This window comes from Notamacropus eugenii, chromosome 2 (genome assembly GCF_028372415.1).
Source record: "Notamacropus eugenii isolate mMacEug1 chromosome 2, mMacEug1.pri_v2, whole genome shotgun sequence".
Taxonomy (NCBI): Eukaryota; Metazoa; Chordata; class Mammalia; order Diprotodontia; family Macropodidae; genus Notamacropus; species Notamacropus eugenii.
In genome coordinates, this window is record NC_092873.1 from 125654761 (window position 1) to 125674992 (window position 20232).

The following is a 20232-nucleotide window of genomic DNA, read 5'->3' on the forward strand; positions in this document are numbered from 1 at the left end:
CGCCCCCTTCTGCTGTTCCCGCTGATCCAGGATTAATCTGGGGAAGAATTTTATGGTTCCCTCACGGTCATCAGGGGGGAGGAGAGAGCACTTACTGATCACTCAGTTCCTGGAAGTTCAAGTAGTGACCCACCGAAGTCCGTCTTCAGGCTGAAGATTTCAAGGGCTGCTGCGCTGATGTCTGGCACTCAGCGGCTCTCACCGGCTCGGCCTGGCTTATCTCCTGCTCCGCTGGTCTCGCCCGCCACTCTCGGGCTCCTCTGGTCCCCTGCCGCGCCGACCGCGCTGTGCTGTGCGCCGGGGTCTTACCCCCGCGGAACAGATCCCTCCCGTGGACCCTCCGGTCCAGCCTGGGCTCCGAATCCGTCAAAGTCCGTCACCCACTGGATTCTACACCTCCAAAGTCTGGTCAGACTCTCCCCCCGGAGATATCCAGAGGAGTTTTTCCAGGAGCTTAGGTGAGTCATTGCTTTCACTCCGCCATCTTGGCTCCCTCAAGTCCTTGCATTGCTATAAAGATCCAAGTCTACCAGAAAAAGCTCTTGCACACTGTGGTCGTTGCTGTGCACAAGGTTCTCCTGGCTCTGCTCCTTTCACTCAGCATCAGTTCATATAAGTCCAAGCCTCTCTTAAGTCCTCCTGTTCATCATTTCTTATAGCACAACAGTATTCCATTACATTCATATACCATAATTTATTCAGCCATTCCTCAATTAATGGGCTATTATTAATTAATTAATACTTTTGTACATGTGGGACCCTTTCCTATTTTTATGATCTCTTGGGGTTACAGTCCTAGAAGCGATATTGCTGGGTCTAAGAGTATGCATATTTTTGTAGCCCTTTGGGCATAGTTCCAAATTGCTCTCCAGAATGGTTGGATCAGTTCACAGCTCCACCAGCAGTGTATTAGTATTCCAACTCTTCCACATCCTCTCCAACATTTATCATCTTCCTGTTCTGTCATGTTTGCCAATCTGATAGGTGTGATGTGGTACCTCAGAGTTGTTTTGATTTGCATTTCTCTAATCAAAAGTGATTTTGAGCATTTTTTCATATGACTATAGATATCTTTAATTTCTTCCTCCGAAAATTGCCTGTTCATATCCTTTGACCATTTATCAATCGGGGAATGACTTGTATTTTTGTACATTTGGCTCAGTTCTCTATATATTGTAGAAATGAGGCCTTTATCACAAACAATAGGAGTAAAAATCTTTCCCAGTTTTCTACATCCCTCCAAATCTTGGCTGCATTGGGTTTGGTTGTGTAAAAACTTTTCAGTTTAATGTAATCAAAATTATCCATCTCGCACTTCATAATGCTTTCTGTCTCTTCTTTAGTCAAAAATTATTCCCTTATCCATAAATCTGATAAGTATGCTATTCTTTACTCCACCAAGTTTTCCATAGTATCAGTCTTTATAACTAGATCGTGGACCCATTTAGATTTTATTCTTGTGTAAGGTGTCAGGCATCGGTCTATGCCTAGTTTCTGCCACACTGTTATCCAGTTTTCCCAGCAATTTTTGTTGAACAGTGAGTTCTAATCCCAGAAGCTGGGATCCTTGGCTTTAGAAAACAGTAGATTGCTGTATTCATTGTCTACTGTGTCTTGAGTACCTAGCCTATTCCACTTGTCTACCCTTCTGTTTCTTATCCAGTACCAAGTGGTTTTGATAGTTGCTGCTTTATAATAAAATTTGAGATCTGGTAGGGCTAGGCCACCTTCCCTAGCATTTCTTTTCATTAGTCCCCTTGATATTCTGGACCTTTTGTTTTTCCAGATGAATTTTGACACTATTTTTTCCAGCTCTTGAAAATAATTATCTGATAGTTTAATTGGCATGGAGCACTTTTTAAAATGTAGTTGTGAATACTTTGCAGTTCTTCTTTTGAGAACTGTTTGTTCGTATTCTTTGATCATTTATTCATTGGGAATTACATAGCACTTTAAGATTTGCAAAATGATTTACATGTTACCTCATTTGATCTCACAACAACCCTGTGAGATAGTTGCTACTTTATCTCTATCATATAGATGAGAAAACTGAGGCTCAGAGAGGCTAAGTGACTTGCATAGGCATGCAAAATGTCCAAGACAGGATTTGAACTCAGGTCTTACTCTACTGTGTCACCTAGCTGTGCAATGACCTAGAAGCCAAGGGAGAAGAGGATCGAGAAAGGAAGGAATTGGCCTTGCTGCTGTTGGCTAAATGTAATTGGTAAAACCACAAAAATGGATGAGCTCAACAATAGAAATTACAAAGAGAGAAAAGAGGATCAAAGATAGGCCCTTAGGGATACCCATATTTTAGATCTGGGAGAAGAATTAGGGGCCTGTAAAGGAGATAGAGAAGGTAGGAGTTGAAACCATGAAAGTACACTGTCAGAGAAACTGAAGGAGGGTGTTGAAGAGGAGGCAATCAGTGTTAAAATTTTGCAGAGGATGCAGAGAGAAGAAAGTTCATTGGATTTAGTGATAATGGACATTATCAATGACCTTGGAGAGAGGAATTTTTGGCATAGCAGAGGCAATGGAAGTGAGATTGCAAGAGATTAAAGTTTTGAGTAGATGGTAAAGTTGAGACAATATATTATCTACATTTTCTGGAAGTTTGGCATTGAAGAAAGAGGGGATGATAACTTGAAGGAATAACAGAATAAGAAGGGATTAGTTTTATTGATATCTGTTTTTATACCAGTCATTTCTGGATATCTCACTCAGCTAGCCTCCTTCTCTTCTACCTAGTGAGCCTTCCCTTGTAGCAAAGAAAGTGAGGTAAGACCAACTATAGATAATGAACATGTCTGTCTATCTACAACATTATGTACCCATTAGTTTATTGCCTTTCTAAGGAAAGGGGGAAGGAAGTCAGTCAGTCCTCAAGCATTTATTAAGCAACTACCATGTGCCAGGTACTGTACTAAGTGCTAGAGATAGAAAGGAAGGCTAAAATCAGTCCATGCTCTCACTTAGAGCAGTCTAGTGTGGAAGACAACATGAAAACAACTATGTACAGATGAGATATTTATATAGGTTAAATAAACAGGTTGAATTTAGAGGTAAGGGACTAAGATTAAGGGGGAATCAGAAAGATTTTCCTGTATAAGTTGGTAATGCTGGGACTGAAGGAAGCCGAGGAGTACATTTCCTCATCTCTTCCAGTTCAGCTTTCTTTTAGTATTTTTCGTTTACATAATTGTAATCATTGCATAAATCATTTTCCTAATTCTGTATACTTCATTCTGTATCAGTTCATAGAAATTCAAGGGAAGGATTTTTGTAGAATAAATGATTAGGGATCTGAACACCTTTGTATACTGGGAGAGTGGGTGAAGGAGTAAAAAGAGAGGATTATAGCTTGAGGGAGTGGCTTGGGTCAGTTTTGAGAAATGAATAAATTTTTTACTCATTGAAAATCCTGGAACATTTACTGGTAAGTTCTAAGAGTAAAAATTGGTGTGAATTTTAGGTATACATGGCTTTGATTATGCTCAGTTACTTTGGGCTTTTGAGCATGGAATCACCCTGTGCTGAGACTTTCATCCACTTATTTTTTTCACTAGGCAAAACTTTGACCAAATAGATGGTTTTATACTGTCCTATTTTTCAAGATACACTTTTGAGAAAATTTCACTGTATTCGTTGTTATCCTATTCCAGTTTTATGTAAGATTTATGAGAGCTGTCTTATTGCATTCTGACATTTTGTTAAAGATGCAGACAAAAAAACCGTCTTTGAGAAATAAGGTCTCTTACAACTTAGGGTATTTGATAGCATAACAATTTACCTTAAGCTGGAGATTCATCTCCCTAAAGTTTATTTGGTAAAGATTTTATTGCTTACAATCATCTAGGATTTTGTTAGTGTAAATGTAGGGTAAAGTTTAATAGGTCTGAACCTGTGAGATGCAGGAAAATCTGAGTTCAAATTCCGCCTCTAACTCATCCTGGCTCTATTATGCTAGACAAGTTACTTTGCCTGTCAGTGCCCTTAGACTGCTCTTTATGTCTGTAAGCTGCAGGATAGTTGCTGAAATCATTGATACTTGTTCCCCCCTTACTAGGCTTTTTCTTTCCAGGTAAGAACTGGTTCCCCTTTTGTAAACAAACAAGTCTTGAGATAATAACAGTTTTACCAGACTAATGAACGCGGAATGTTGCAGCTAATCTCCTCCTGCTTTTCTTCTTGTGCTTTCTTAAAATACACTGCTAGATCCAATAATATCCCTATAATGAGAATTCCTCATCTCTGACTGTGTCATTGTCCTGAACAAAAAGTTACTTTCCTATTGACTTTAGGATGAAGACATTTATTATGCACCTCTTCTATTCCTGGCATATTTCTAAACAGTAGGATCATAAAGGAAAAAAAAATGAAACAGTTTTTTTCCTCAAAAAACTAATTTTTTTTTTATTGGAGGTGGGGATAAGATATACTGGTGTAAATAAATTGAACACATATACACAATAGAAATAGAGTAATTTTGAGGGAATGAAATGCACTAGCTGGTGGAGAAATTGGAAGACTTTCCATAGAAGGTGGCACTTGAGCTGTGCTTTTCTGTGAGGTAAGATGGGAGTGTGTTCTTGCCTTTGCAACATCAGAGATAGGAGGTAAAATAATAACAACAGTAGTGAGCATTTATAGAATGCTTTGAGTTTTGCTGATTGCTTTACAAATATTATCTCTTTTTATCTTCACAACAACCTGGAAATAGGTGCTATTTTTTAAATTCTCATTTTAGAGATGAGGAAACTGAGGTAGATACAAGTAAGTGACTTGCCCAGGGACCCGTAGCTAGTAAGCATCTGAGGCTGCATTTGAACTAAGCTCTTCCTGACTCCAGGTCCATTGCCCTGTTGTGCATGAGTAACAGCAAGCAGGCCCGCATTGGGGATCATAGTTACATGAATGGAAGTAATGTGTAATAAACCAACACTAAGTATAATTTTGGTTAACTTTGTACGTTGTTCTAAAATTCTTTGCTTGTATTATTTTAAAATCTCCTTTCATGTAAATGCTTAAGCATAGAAAAAAATGAACATAACACATATGATGTATGAATTTATAACTTGGGTGTAAGAGGTGATGGAAAATGTTAAATGTTCAGAGGTATTCATGTTACATAAGACTTACCAACATGGAAATAGGAGGACATTTAGAATAGTTTGCTGCTCTACCTGTTAGTAGCACTTTCACATTTGGAAGCCACCTCCACTCTTTTCTATCACAAAGATAAACTTTCCATTTATCTGATCTTTTCTTCTCTTAGATTGACCTGGAATTGCTATTTCCATATCTGCATTAGAATGTTTTTTGACTTTCCCATGGAACCCATATTTATTGTTCTGTCCCTCTTTTTTCTCCCATTTTGCACATGTTGTACGTTCAATTATCTCGAGGTAGATAGTTTTAATTATTTGCTTATTGGAATCTTTATAATTGGGCATAGTCAGGGCAGAACTATGTAGATAGACAAGCTCCAGTATTTTTGGAATTTTTTCCTTTTTGGAGGAAAGGGTGTGTGTGTGTGTGTGTGTGTGTGTGTGTGTGTGTGTGTGTGTGCATTGCAAGTAGAACCATATTTTTTAAAGTTGGAAGGGATATGGAGAAAAGAAATCTTAGGGGAGCATGATAACTGTCCTCAAAGCTTTGAAGGGCTGTGGCTGTCACATGGAAGAAAGATTAGACTTGGCCTTGGAGGACAAGACTAACAGTGGATCAGCATTATAGAGGGGCAAATTTAGGCTTGATAAAAGGTGGAAAATCTTTTTTTTTTATTGTTTTATTTTATTTTTTTAATGTTCTACAATCACTACCATAAAACTTAGATTTTTACCCCCCCCCCCACCTACCCCCACCACCTCCCTCCCTCCCCAAGACGGCATACAATTCTACATAGGATCTACATATACTTTCCTACTGAATACATTTTCACTATAGTCATGCTATGTAGATGAACTAAAATAAATGGAAGAAATCATATAACAAATCAAAACATAATACACACACACACACACACACACACACACACACACGATCTGCTATGTTCTGCGAATGAATTCCATAGTTCTTTCTCTTGAGTGTGGAAGGCATTTTGCTTTAGAAAACCATTGGGAATTTTTTTTTTTTAAGTTCTTGCATTATTACAAAGTTCCAAGTTTACCAGAAAAAACTCTCACACACTGTGGTCGTTGCTGTGCACAAAGTTCTCCTGGTTCTGCTCCTTTTGCCCAGCAGCAGATCATATAAGTGAAAGGTGAAAAATCTTAACCAAAAGTGGAATGGGTCAAAATAGGAATTTGTGATTGTCTTCTCATTGTGGGAAATATTCAAGCAAAGACCAACTGACCACTTGTCAGCTATGTTGTTGAGGGCATTCTTGGTGAGGTATTGGCTTGAATGATGTCTGAGAGCCTTTATAGCTTGGAAGTTCTATGACCTTGGAGATCTCCTGCTTTATCCCCTACATTATATAGGTTAAATAACTGAGGTAAAGAGAACTGAAGTGACTTGCTTAAGGTGTATTAGCCAGAGTTAGTGGCAGAGTTAGAAATGGAACCCAGTCTCCAGACTCTCAACTTGAAAATATGCAAACCAGTGCAGCTCTAAGATAGCAGATTTATAGTTCTGAGGAAAAAAAAAGTATATATTTTAAGTGTGAAGAATTTTAAAAAATGTGAATAAAAATAGCAACATTTACAGTGTTTTGTATTAGAAATGAAAAATTCTTATTTCTGTCTCTGGCTCTCCTTCATCTCCCTTTTCCTATCCCTCTGCCTCTCCTTATCCTTGTCCTGTCTGTCCCTGTTTTCTGTCTCTGTCTGTTTCTCCTTTCCTTCCTCTGTTTTTTTTCTCTATTCCTGTCTTTCCCTCTTTCTGTTTCTGTCTCTCCCTTCCTCCCTCTCTTTTTCTGTCTGTCTTTCTCTCCTTTCCTCTCTTTCTCTCTGTTTCTCATTCTCATTCTCCATCCCTCTTCTCTCTCTACTTTCTTTTTTTCACTTCTCATAACAATGCCCCTGTAGGGATATAGAATCTTCACCTTCCTAATGGGTAAACTGAGCTCCATAAGAAGTTGTAGGGTGTCCGTCTGATGATGATGAAATTGGTATGCGTTAATAGAACTCATGTTAAAAATGGAACATCTTTTGAAAAATGGCTTCATTAATAATATATAATGGAGAAAGTTTGGTGAATTTTTCAATTCTACAGAAGGATAAAATCCTGTCACCAAAAAATAATAACTTTTTTATTAACATTGAGATCTTTGACATTTTTAAACATTGAACTATGTATATTTTCTTTCAGATTAGTAAAGAAGAAAAGGAGCTCCACTTTCAGGATATTCTTGATTCATCTGCTTCTTTAAGTGGAAACAAGTATGAATTAGATGCTGTTTATAAGGTGAGAAAATTGTTTGAACATTTCCTAGGATTTTTGTAAAACTTAAGTTAGAATAGTTGTGGGGAAGTTTATGATTTTCCCTTTAATGTTTTTGGATATCTCATCCTTAATTGGTATAATATCCTAATTTGTTTGTGGTTCTAATGTTTGCTACTACACTTCTTTTTGTTTTTCAGTATATTTGTTTTTATGGTAATACCTCAGTAATTGGGGGGAGGTATGCTTTTTCATAGGGGTAAGTATGAATTTTAGAATCCTGGAAAATAAGTACATTTTTACTACTTACATGCATATACAACAACCAGGATTTGGCTGACCAAATATTGCTGGAGAGAATTAAGCAAGGGCACTTAATGAATACAAAGGAATGCTATGTAAATTGTATGTCAGTTGTTGGAAGTTTTTTTTTTTCTTGAGTTATTGAAACCTACCTTCTTAGTCATGTTTTTATAATATTACTTTATTTAGCCAGTTCATTTTTCATAGCAACAGTGAAAATATATTTTAAAAAGAGAGCTAAATAAAAATGTAGAAGACTGACACAGCTAGGAAGTAGATAAAGTGCTGGAGCTGGAGTCAGGAAAACCTGAGTTCAGATATGACTTCAGACATTTACTACCTGTGTGACCCTGAACATGTCACTTAACCTCTATTTGCTTTGATTTTCTCATGTGTAAAATGGGGATAATAATAGTGCCTACCTTCCTGGATTGTTGTGAAGATCAAATGAGATAATATTTATAATATTTATACAGCACTTTGCAAGCCTTAAAGTTCTGTATAAATGTTTGCTGTGGTTTCTTCTCTGTTGTCCCTTGGGTAATCTTAGAAACACGTTCTCAGATGTAAACCTTATTACCCTATTCTGGCTGCAGTTCTCAAAATAGCTGTCACCCCTAGCAGTCTGACCAGCTCAGGTCAGTTCTCCAATTCTTTCCTGCTACTCAAAGAGAGGCACTCAAGTCAAGTCAAGTCAACAAGCATTTATTAAGAGCCTCCCATTGCCAGGTATTGTGTCTCATAGCCTAGTGAAAATCTTACCCTGGATCCCATCCCTTCCCTTCCATTCCCTTCCGTTCCCTTCTGTTCCCTTCCGTTCCCTTCCGTTCCCTTCCGTTCCGTTCCGTTCCCTTCCCTTCCCTTCCCTTCCTCCTTTCGCTCTATCCCTTCTCCCTTTTCCCCTTCCCCTCGATCCCTTCTCCCTTTCCCTCTTCCCCTCTATCCCTTCCCACTTTCCCCCTTCCCCTCTATCCTTTCCCCTTTCGTATTTCCCCTTCCCCTTTTCCCCCTTCCCTGTTTCCCCTTCTCCCTTTCCCCCTTCCCTCGATCCCTTCCCCCTTTCCCCCTTCCCTTTTTCCCCCTTCCCTCTTTCTCCCTTTTCTGCCTTTCCTCCTACCCCCCTTTTCCCATTCTCCCTTCCCCTTCCTCTTCCCCCACCCTGTCTTTCTCTGTCCCCCCAGGGAAACTTATCCCTAAATATAAGCATGCCATGTAAATTAAGGGTCTTGCCAAGTCAGAGGAGCACTAATCACTCCATGCCCCTTTAGATTACTTTTATCCCTGAAAGCTAGATGTTGCATCAGCCCAACAATTGTTAAAACAAGATGAATTAGACATCTAGGTGATGCAGTAGATAGAACCCTGGGCCTGGAGTCAGGAAGATTGATCTTCCTGAGTTCAAATCTGACCTCAGACACTCACCAGCTATGTGAATTGGGCAAGTCACCCAACCCTGTTTGCCTCAGTTTCCTCATCTGTAAAATGAACTGGCAAAGGACATGGCAAACCACTTTAGCATCTTTGTCAAAAAACCCTAAATGAGGTCATGAAGAGTTGAACCTGACTTAAATGACTGAACAGCAATATAAATTAGGGATAGTCTTTGAATTTTTTGTCTCTCTCCCATTTTTATTTTTTATTTTTTCAGGACTTCATTCAGCCATATTTTTCTGTTCACACTTAGTTAAATTCTTTCTGTGCCTACTGCCTTTGTGGTACTTCCTCACTTGACATTTATATAAAACAATGAGTTCTTTGTGGAGTTTGTAGCAGGGCCTGGCCAAACTCTACTAAACAGATCTTCCAATACTTGAAGATACTTATCATGTATGCTCATATAATTCCATTAAGTTTATTTTTTTTGTTTTCTGACTTAAATATCCCTGGTTTTGGCATTCAATCCTGGGATGATTTTTTTTTTTTAAATTTCCCCCAAATTATATGTAAAAGTAATTTTTAACATTCTTTAAAAAAATTTTGAGTTCCAAATTCTTTTTCTTCCTTCCTACTTGCCCACACCCCCAACCCCATTGAGAAGGCAGGCAATTGATATAGATTATACATGTTCAGTTACACAAAACATATTTCATGTTAGTCATGTTGTGAAAGCAGACAGCCAAAAAAAACCACAAGAAAAATAAAGAAATAATATGCTTTGATCTGAATTCAGACTTCATCAGCTCTTTCTCTGGAGATGGGTAGCATTTTTATCATTCATTTTTCAGAATTGTCTTGGATTACTGTGTTGCTGAGGATAGCTAAGCCATTCACAGCTGATCATCCTACATATTGCTGTTACTGTGTACGATGTTCTCTTGCTTCTGCTCACTTCACTTTTCACCAGTTCATTTAAGTCTTTCCAGGTTTTTCTGAGAGTGTATTGCTCGTTATTTCTTATAGCATAGTAATATTCCATGCAATCATATACAACAACTTAGTCAGCCATTCTCCAATTGATAGACATCTCCTCACTTTCCAGTTCTTTGCCACCACTAAAAGATCTGCAAAAATAGTTATATACATATAGGTCTTTTTCCTTTTTGTTTTTTATCTCTTGGGGAAATAGATCCCCATAGTGGTATTTCTAGATTAAAGGGTATGCAAGGCTTTACAGCCCTTTGGGCATAGTTCCACATTGTTCTCCAGAATGGTTGGATTAGTTCAGAACTCTACCATCAGTGCATTAGTGTCTTAATTTTCCCACATCCCCTCCAACATTTGTCATTTTCCTTTTTTGTCACATTAGCCAGTCTGATAGGTGTGGGGTGATACCTCAGAGTTGCTTTAATTTGCAATTCTCTAATAGTGATTTAGAACATTTTTTTCGTATGACTATGGATAACTATGATTATTTCACCTGAAAACTGCCTGTTCACATCCTTTGACCATAGATCTCTTGAGGAATGGCTCTTATTTCTATAAATTTGACTTAGTTCTCTATATATTTGAGAAATGAGATCTTTATCAGAGACATTTCCTGAAAATTTTTTTCAATTATGATTACTATGTATTTTCCCCATTCTTTTCCCCCCGTTTATCCTACTCTCTCTCCTTTCACTTGGTTCATTCTTAAAAGTAGTTTGTTTTTAACTTCTGCCTCACCTAATCCACCTTCCCTTCTATCACAATTCCCTTATTTTTCCCTTTTCCTTCCTACTTTCCTAGATTTCTGTCCTCAACTGAGTATGTTATTTGCTCTTAATCCACCTTCCCTTCTATCACAATTCCCTTATTTTTCCCTTTTCCTTCCTACTTTCCTAGATTTCTGCCCTCAACTGAGTATGTTATTTGCTCTTTGAGCCAATTCTGATGAGAATAAGTTTCATGAACCTCCCCCTCCCCCATCTTCCCCTCCACCATAAAGATTCTTTGTGCCTCTTTTATGTCAGATAATTTACCCCATTCTACTTTTCCCTTTATTCCTTTTACCCAGAGCACTCCTTTTTCTCACCCTTAACTTAATTTTTTTAGATAATCATTCCATCATATTCAACTCATATCTGTGCCCTCTGTATACTGTATACATTACTAACTGCCTTAGTAATGTTAATAATGAGAAATTTTTTAGGAGTTAGAGGTATCATTTTCCCATATAGTGATTTAAACAGTTTAACCTTATTGAATTCTTTATGATTTCTCTTTCCTGTTGACCTTTTTATGATTCTCTTGAGTTTTGTATTTGAAAGTTCAATTTTCTCTTCATCAAGAGTGCTTGAAAGTCCTCTGTTTCATTGAATGTCCATTTCCCCCAAAGGATTATGCTCAGTTTTGCCTGGTAGGTGGTTCTTGGTTATAATGTTAGCTTTTTTGCCATTTGGAATATCATGTTCTAAGCCCTCTACTCCTCTAATGTAGAAAGTGCTAAATCTTCTCTTCTCCTGACTAATCCATAATATTTGACTCATTTCTTTCTGGCTGAACTGGGACTTGAATTGATGTCTTTATTGAGTACTCTTTCCTTTCTATACCATGGGAAGGAAAACAAGCATTTTCTTTGTATAACTGTAAGGTATTATTGTTAAGTCATTTTTCAGTCATGTCTGACTCTCTGTGATTCCATTTGGGTTTTTCTTGGCAGAGATACTGGAGTGTTTTGCCATTTCCTTATCCAGCTCATTTTACAGATGAGAAACTAAGGTTAAGTGACTTGCATAGGGTCACACAGCTAATAAATGTCTGAGGCTGGATTTGGACTCATGAAAATGAGTCTTTCAGGTTTCAAGCCCAGTGCTTTATCTACTGCATCACTTAGCTGCCCTCCTATCAGGCATAAACCTAGTTAAATTACATTAGACAGTGAATTGTCTGGTTCTGTGGTACCATTCCATTTTTGGAAGTCCTAGCGAACAGCTTATGCTTTGACCTGGACCAGAAATACTTTTCCCTGCAGTCTTCAGAAGACTCAAATAACAATTGATGTAGTTTAACCTTGTATTTCTTAGGAAACTTTTTTACAGGATGCTCCTGGAAAACTAAGAAATGGAGTATGGCCCCAAACCCAGTGTGCCAATAGTTTTAAATATGGCACACTTTTTTGGGGGTTAAGGGTGGAGAGGAGAAGAAGGTCAGGTCTCCAGAGCACAGGTCATAGTATTTTGCCAATATTATACTTATTTGAAAGTTCTAAAACCTCTGAGTTAGAAAGTAGTTCTTAAATCTGTCAAATGAAATTTGTCAGAGTTTGTCATTTATAAATGTTTTATCTCTTATTTATATCTTGGACCGTCTGATCTTTGTATTTGTGGGAAAATGGAGGGAGAAGAAGGAACCCTCTTTCTGTTTCATCTTTTGATGGAGAAAAATTCCTTCTAAATCTGGAAAATCTTACATCTTATTTTACTCACCTGAATACTTTTATGTTGTACTTTCTCTGATAGTATTTCTGTCTGCTTATCTAAGAAGATTTAATTCAAATAATGTAATAATAATATAACAAATAAGTCACATAGCATCTCCGTTCTCAAAGTTCTGTTTTTGCATAGAAAACCCTGAATAGGGTTATAAAGAATCAGATATGACCAAACAATTACAAAGGTTTTATGGGCAGCACTGGGCCTGGAGTCAGGAGGATTCAGTTCAAATCTGGCCTCAGATACTTGTTTAGGTTTGTGACCCTGGGTAAGTTACTTAACCCTGTTTGCCTCAGTTTCCTCATCCGTAAAATGATCTGGAGAAAGAGATGGCAAACTACTACAGTGCCTTTGCCAAGAAAACCGTTCAGTGACGTTACAGAGTTGGACAAGGCTGAAACCAACTGAACAGCAGCATTTACAGAACAATAAACAGAGGTTTAAAAATTGATTTAATAGCCAAAGTGAACATTAAAATGCTTGTTTCATTATTGACATTTTTCTAGTGTTGGAATAAACTATTTAAATTTTTACAGTGAACAGAAAAAGAGAGATTTGGAGGCTACTCATGTACCATCTTGATAGTTTTTGTTTTGTGCAAACATTCCACTTGATGTAGTGTGAAATACAGAATAGGTGGCTGTGCTCAGTAGGAAATCTAAAAAGCTGTGGGTTGGTAGAGATTTCTGTTTTTAGCTTGTTAAGGTAATGTAGGAGAAAAAGCTTGACCCTGCCACTTAGTTGTGTGATGGTTAGTAAGATGCTTCAACTCTCTCTGAGTCTTACCTTCATCATCTGTAAAATGGAGTTTGTGATATCTTTGGAAAGAGGTTATGGGAAGATCAGGTGAGATAATGTCTATGAAAGTGATAAAAAACTGAAGTTCTATTAATATAAAGCATTACGATGATAATTGCACTTAGAATAATTTTTGTTTTTGAGAAGCTGAGACACCATTATGGTATAGGTATAGAGTCTGTCTTGGTGTAGAAAGACCTACTTATGATACAGAAAAGCTATGTGACTATGGGCAAGTAAGTCACTTAACTTCTAAGTGCCCCAGGTAATACTCTATGACTGAATTGGAAATGGGTTGACATTCTGAATCTCTAGAGGGAGAGTCCCCAGCACTAATAAAATCATAAACCACTGATAAAATCACCGGTTAAGGACTTTCTCCCTATTTCTTGCAATAAATAATTGTCATGATTATTATGTAACAGAAGTAAGGCCTTTATTTTAGGATCTTTCCCCCTTCCCTAAATACTTGCAGTTACTTGCAAACATGCGGCAGCTAGTTGGTGCAGTATGTAGAGTGCTGGGATTGGAGTGAGAAAGACCTGTGTTAATATCTGGCCTCAGGCACTTACTAGCCGTGTGAGCCTGGGCAAGTCGCTTAACCCCTGTGTGCCTCAGTTTCTTCATCTATAAAATAAAGATAGTAGGTAGGAGTACTTACCCCCCAAAAGTTGTGAGGATCAGCTGAGATAATAATTGTAAAGAGCGTAGCGCAGTGCCTGGAACACACTAAGCATATATAGATGTTAGCTCTTTTATTTAATGTTGTCAGATGATTTCATGTGGTTTCTTTGTAGAACTCATCCCTCACCCCACTCTGTTTTTGCAGTATGAATTTATCCTTTTTCTTTTTCTTCTGGGTTTGTTGTGATGGATATTACTTCTTAAAGGAAGACCTTTCTAAATGTGAGCTTTATTTAGGTTTAGCATAATCAAAATTGAACTTGTTTCACAATGACCTGCTTTTCCTGGCTTTCTACTTCCAGGTTCCTTTTGCAGATGCTCTGGATTTGTTCCGAGGAAGGAAAGTCTATTTGGAGCATGGCTTTGCATTTGTGCCCCATCAGGATATCGTGTCAATCATCCTGAATGACTTTAGAGCCAACCTGTCCAAGGCTTTGGCAGTAAGTACATTGCTTGATTTTTTTCAGAGCTAACCTTGTCTCATCCCCTCTCTGTGATTCCCGTCCTTTTTTATCCTTGAATTTAACACAGATTGTGCTGCAATTTGATCATTTAGGAAAATGTAGCTGATAATGACTAGCTTGTGTTGATAGTGCTTCAAAAGAACGAACAGAGAAGTAGAATAACCTTATACCAATTGTGTGGATAAACATAAAGAGCTCTGGAGCACGTTTTATCCTTTGCAGGAAAATTAGAGGCTGTCTGTTAGAAAGATTTTCAGTTTTTCTAGTAAGAAATAAAATGCAGCTCATTGAATTTGTAGCTTGGTGGGTTCCTGATGTTTTGTTTTTTTTTTTTTGAGCTGTAGGTATAGATAGAAAAGAAAATATTAGATAAATTTTTTAAAAAAAATATCAGTTGAAATTTTCTAATTTCAAAATCCTTGTGTCTTTTCCAAACTGATTTTGTGGTTTAGATTAATTTGCAAATGTTCTCCTGTGACAGAATTAAGAGTTATGTCCTTATTTTTTTGTACTGTAGGTAGTACAGCATTTTAAAAATATATTCCAGATTTTAAACTAAACTTGATAGTGAGCTTGGCAGACTATGAGTGAGGAAGAAAGAGAAAATGTCCTGTGAAAAGTGATAAATGAATCCAGTAGGGGCTTGCTGGTTTGTCATAGGCATGTGTATAGGCTGTGCCAGGTATGCCCAGGCATACCCTAATGTAAACAAATGTTATTTTGTGTCTCATTTTAAAAGTTGTTTTATTAAATTTTAGTTTCTGTAGTTTGATGAATTAAAACAATGTCCTCCATTATTTAATATTCAGTAAATATTCTCCTTAAACTAAAGAAAACTCCTTAGATGTGTAACTTAATGAAACAGTTAGGGTATGGCTATGTGTGTACATACAGCTAGGAATGGGATCCTTGCCCCTGTCTGTGAAACTCAGCACTCTCAAGTTATACTGTTACTTATGTTTTGAGGGCAAGGAATATTCTCTCAGCTGGCTCCGGCTGGAACATGACTGGTATATTGCCCGTCTGCTGTACACATAAAGAAGCAAAACTAGAAACAAGTGTGAGGTTCAGGTGACCTGGTTCTCCTGTCTGGTCTTGAGTATTTCAGTTGTTAAAGCTTTCATCCTAAGCAGTAATCTCTGTTCTCCTGTTTTAGCTACTTTGCTCCTCAGAGAGGTTAAACAGTCAGTGAATGTAGAAGTACCCATTGGATACCAGGGGCACAGAGAAAACTTATAAATGGTTCCTGATCTCAAGTAGTTTTCATTCTATAACTTGACAAGCTATGATAAGTAAAGAGAGCTAATGAGTGAGTATTAGTGAGTTATGCTTGTGATGGTTTTGAGTTGAATCTCAACTGCTTAGCACACCGCCTGGAACATAGTAAGTGCTTAATAAGGGCTTGTTTCCTCCCTTCCTTCCTTTCTTCCTCTCTCTCCCTTCTTCTCTCCCTTCTTCCCTCCTTCCCTACTCCCCTCTCTCCCTCATTATTTCTTTATTAGTTCCATTTCTTAACCTGAAGGTCAGTATACATTGTGATGTATCTTAAAGTCTTTCACATTGAGTATTTTACCCTGATCTTTGGTAGAGTACTCCCTAGGATCTTGTTCCTCCAGTTTGGAGCTAAAATCAGAGAAAATTCCTTCTTTTAATAGTAAAAATGAGTATATGTTGATGCTGTCGCACATAATACCAGGAAAATTGGAAGTAGCTGCATCAAACAAATATGATGAGTAAGATATTGAAAGATTCAAATTAAAAAAAATTGCTGAAGGTACAGTTCTTTAAGTGGTGGCTATTTAAAAATACATACAGTTGTGTGATGACCTTGTCTTTTGTTCTGTAGGTTAATTGTGTGTATTATTTCCACTTCTACTGTTATAGAGAACACTAGAGTGGTCCTATTTTTAAAACTAAAATTCTGATTTATTTTAGAAGTGGTACATACTATTTTATCTTTCTTTTTCATCCCAAACTAAAAATTTTTTAAAAAGAAGTTAAAAAACATTTATTTCTTGACTATTTAGTGTTATTTACAGATTTCTAATTGAGTGGTACCATAGTTTGTAGTACACAGAATATTAATTGCAGGTTCTTTTCTTTATTTTCATTAGAATTTTAAGTTGCTTTATTAGCACTTGTTGACTACATTTGCAGTTTTTATTTCAATTCAAGTACTAGCAAAACTAATCAGAATTGGCTGTGAAAAATGATTCTGTTATCCCTCTGAGCATTTTTTGATCTACTTTTGATTTTACAACTTCTCATCTAGTCCAAATCACAAATAAATTAAGAATGAACTAACTCCTTTTCTTATAAAACTAATGGTGTACAGATTTACTTCAAACTAATTGTATCAAGTTCTTTCTTAAAAAACTGCATATGCATACTGTTTAATTTAATCTTAAATTATCTTAAAGTAAAAGATGAGTATGTTTTATTTTTTTTCTATGTGAAAAGTTGAGAAACTAAATGTGTGTCTAGATAGATGTCAGGACATTTGATTTTCAATGAGAAGTGGTCTGTCTTTGAGAAAAGTGTGTCTAGATTTTCAAGTTGATAGCATTGGATCATTGGAAATTTCAGTGATGTCAAAATTCACCTTAGGGTCAAATTTCTGATTTTTTTTTTCTGTGTAATTATGTCATTCTCTCTTAGTGCATTACTGGGAGCAATTTAAAGGTTCTCAGAGATTACCTTAATTTCTATGAACAGAAGGTTCTAGTGTCATGATAGTCAATAACAGAGGATGGAGGGAGGGCAAAAAGAAGCTGAAGATCCAGTTTGAAAAAGTTTTTTTACATAACGTCATGAATATAGTTGTCCTTTTAGAATACTTAAGGATTTTAGGTTATTTAGACTACATCCCTAACCTCATTAGAACAGTTGCTGTCGTTTTTCACCATGTGTCTTTTCACCATGTGTTCTTTCTAGGTATTATTAGAGGATAGGTTACTCAGCCAGGTAGAAGATTGGGCTGACCCTGCTGTGGTTATTTTTTCAATTCACATATTGAACAAATTAATTTGCTTAAATCTGTTGCTAACCACTAGGTGATATTAGACTTAATGAAACAGTTTTTAACCATTTGGAATGACTCTTGATTAATCGACTCATATTTCTTGTTTGTAGAGGAAATTCCCTTGGCACGTTTGCTTCATTGTAATGCTGCAAACTGTAGGATTATATAATTATGTTAAACAAAGTACTGTTTGTAAATGGTGTTGGAGTAAAGGATTAATTTATTTTTGTATCTGATACCTTTTTATGACAAGAGGTGGGAAGAGGCAGGAGCTGGAAGGAAAAAAACTTTTATTCATTGATGTCTGTTTGCATAGGGCATGATGTTCATGTAGAAATTTTGACAGCTTACTTGTTATAATATTTATATATTTTTATATTTGATAGCAAATGGGGGGATGAAATCCTTACAAAAAATATCCCATTCTCCGAATATCCAATATTTCATCAGTATTGGTACATCTTTTGTTGCGGTCATTTTTTTAGTTAGCAAAATTCAGTGACTGTAACATTTATAATATCTGGGAAGCACATAGGATGACCATATATAAAATATAAGAAAAGGTTAGCATGGCCATCTGCATGCATTTTTATGGATACTAGTAAAGTCTTTAGAAAGACAGGATGATCTTGTAAAAATGAAATACTTGAACAATCAAGGTGGCTTTGTAAAAACTATAATTAGGAGGAAAATGTAAAGAAACTAAATAAAATGCTTGTAAGTCAGTTTTTCAGTACTTGGATGACGTGATTTCATATTTTTATATATTTTGTGACTAATTATCTGTGTACATGTTTCATCCTTTGATAGAATATAAATTTCTGCAGGGTAGGGATGACTCCATTTGCTTTTGTATCCCCAGCATAATACTTAGCACATATTTAGCTCTAAATAAAATGCTTATTTAATTGCCTTAATATGGGTGTTGATCAAAACCAGTCTGTACTTTCTCATACTGGGAGATTCTAAGAACCTTCTTAGGTTCTTCCATCATTTTCTCTGGACAGTATCTGCTCAACCCATTGAAAGACTTCCCCTGGATCTTTTATTATTTAATGGTTGCCAGTTGTATCACCAAGGCATTATTCATAGCTCTGGTGGTGACTATGAATATGTCAGTGTAGTTTTCAATTGCAAAATATAACAGACTCTCCATATAGAAGGCAGAAGAGAACCATTTATTTGTACATCAGAAAGACAAATTACAGAACCAGAAAGCAAAATCTGTCATAGCAACTAAGAAGTCAACACACATTATCACTGCAGGGGACATAGCCATTCCCAGGACCTTCACACAAACAGGAGCCTGAACTGTGCCTGCCTGTCTGCCTGTGCCTTTCCCAGCTCTGACTAGACTGACCAGCTTCCTTCCAGCTATGCTCTACCCTTTCTGTTCAGCAAGCTCCTCCCACCACATGTCACTTAGGCTTCCATGTGATCTGAGCAGGTCACGTGGGCCTATTAATGAATGGGAAAGGTTTTCCCATTTACATTACCATTACACCAGTGCAGCACTTAGACTGCCTCTCCATTTTCTTTCACTCTTAAAACATAATTGCCAGCTCTCACCACCAAATTTTTTCAGTTAATTTTTTTCTTGATAAAATTAAAAAATTTTTTTCTTACTAATATTTTTTCTCCCCACAAACCACAGTTTTGCCATTTACTACCTTTGTGACCAGGGATAAGTCACCTTACTTTTCTAGTTTTAATGTGCTCACATCTAAAATGAGATTATATTAGTTCATAGGAGGAAGCATAGATTTAGAACTGGATGGTCCCTCAGAGCCCACCTAGTCCAGCCCTCTCATTTTATAAAATCACTCAGGTACTAAGTGCCAAAGATAGGATTTGACACAATCTCCTCTGACTCCAGAGCCAGTGCCTTTTCCATTGTATCATGTTGTCTCCCACTGCCCAAGGTCATGTAGGTGGCATAGCCAGTAGTATTCAAACACAGGTTTTCTTTTTTTTTTAATTTAATTTTTATTCTAATATTTTATCTCAAATATGAAAAGTCAAAATTCTTACATCAGTCATCAAAAGAAAACCATGCAGAATAATTAAAAATATTTACAGCATTTTCTTCCTTAGTTTGCTTCTTTATACTGGATTTTGTCAACAGAACAGACTTTTCTTGAAAAATTCCATAGTCTTCAGCCAGCCCTGGTCTCTGTTTATCTAGATGGCTAAAATGACTGCCTTAGTGGTCTCCAACATGCCAGATTCTTAAGTGTTAACACCTAGCTGGGAAACTTCAATTGTGTCTTACAGAAGGGGGCAGAAAACACCTTTCTCCTAATGTCAACGAATCAGAATTACTTATGGTCTTGTTCTATAAGTTACATTTTATTAAACACAGGGTTTCTGACTCCAGATCTGTTTTCTTCTCATCATACCACATTGCCCCCTCTGAGGCAATGTGGTGGTGAGGGAGAGATGACCATGCCACCCTCTTAACTACTGCCTAAGATAATCTTAAAGACCAGAATCTGATTGAGAGATCTGATTGCCTTGGAGTTACGAAGCTCCCCTTGAAATGAAGAAGGCTCTGCTTAGGGTTGCTAGTGCCCATTTTTTTTCTGTCCCCATGTGGGAGATTAAGGAAGCAGCATCTTTGCTCAGTTTCAAGAATGGAGAACATTGAAGTTTTGCATTGAGGTACAATAGGGAGAGAATATATATCCTGGAATTCATCCCTATTCATCTTGTGTTATTTCTGCCT

At 37.0% G+C, this 20232-nt stretch overlaps 1 protein-coding gene across 2 annotated transcripts in view; it reads left to right on the forward strand.

The window, feature by feature from the left end:
- PRIM2 (DNA primase subunit 2) overlaps nt 1–20232 on the forward strand; it is a 369300-nt gene that overhangs the window by 66425 nt on the left and 282643 nt on the right. For both annotated transcript variants that reach the window (XM_072642540.1, XM_072642541.1), the window contains exons 6-7: nt 7315–7410; nt 14324–14461. In XM_072642540.1, coding sequence (XP_072498641.1) covers nt 7315–7410; nt 14324–14461 — 234 coding nt within the window. The remainder of the gene's footprint in view (nt 1–7314; nt 7411–14323; nt 14462–20232) is intronic.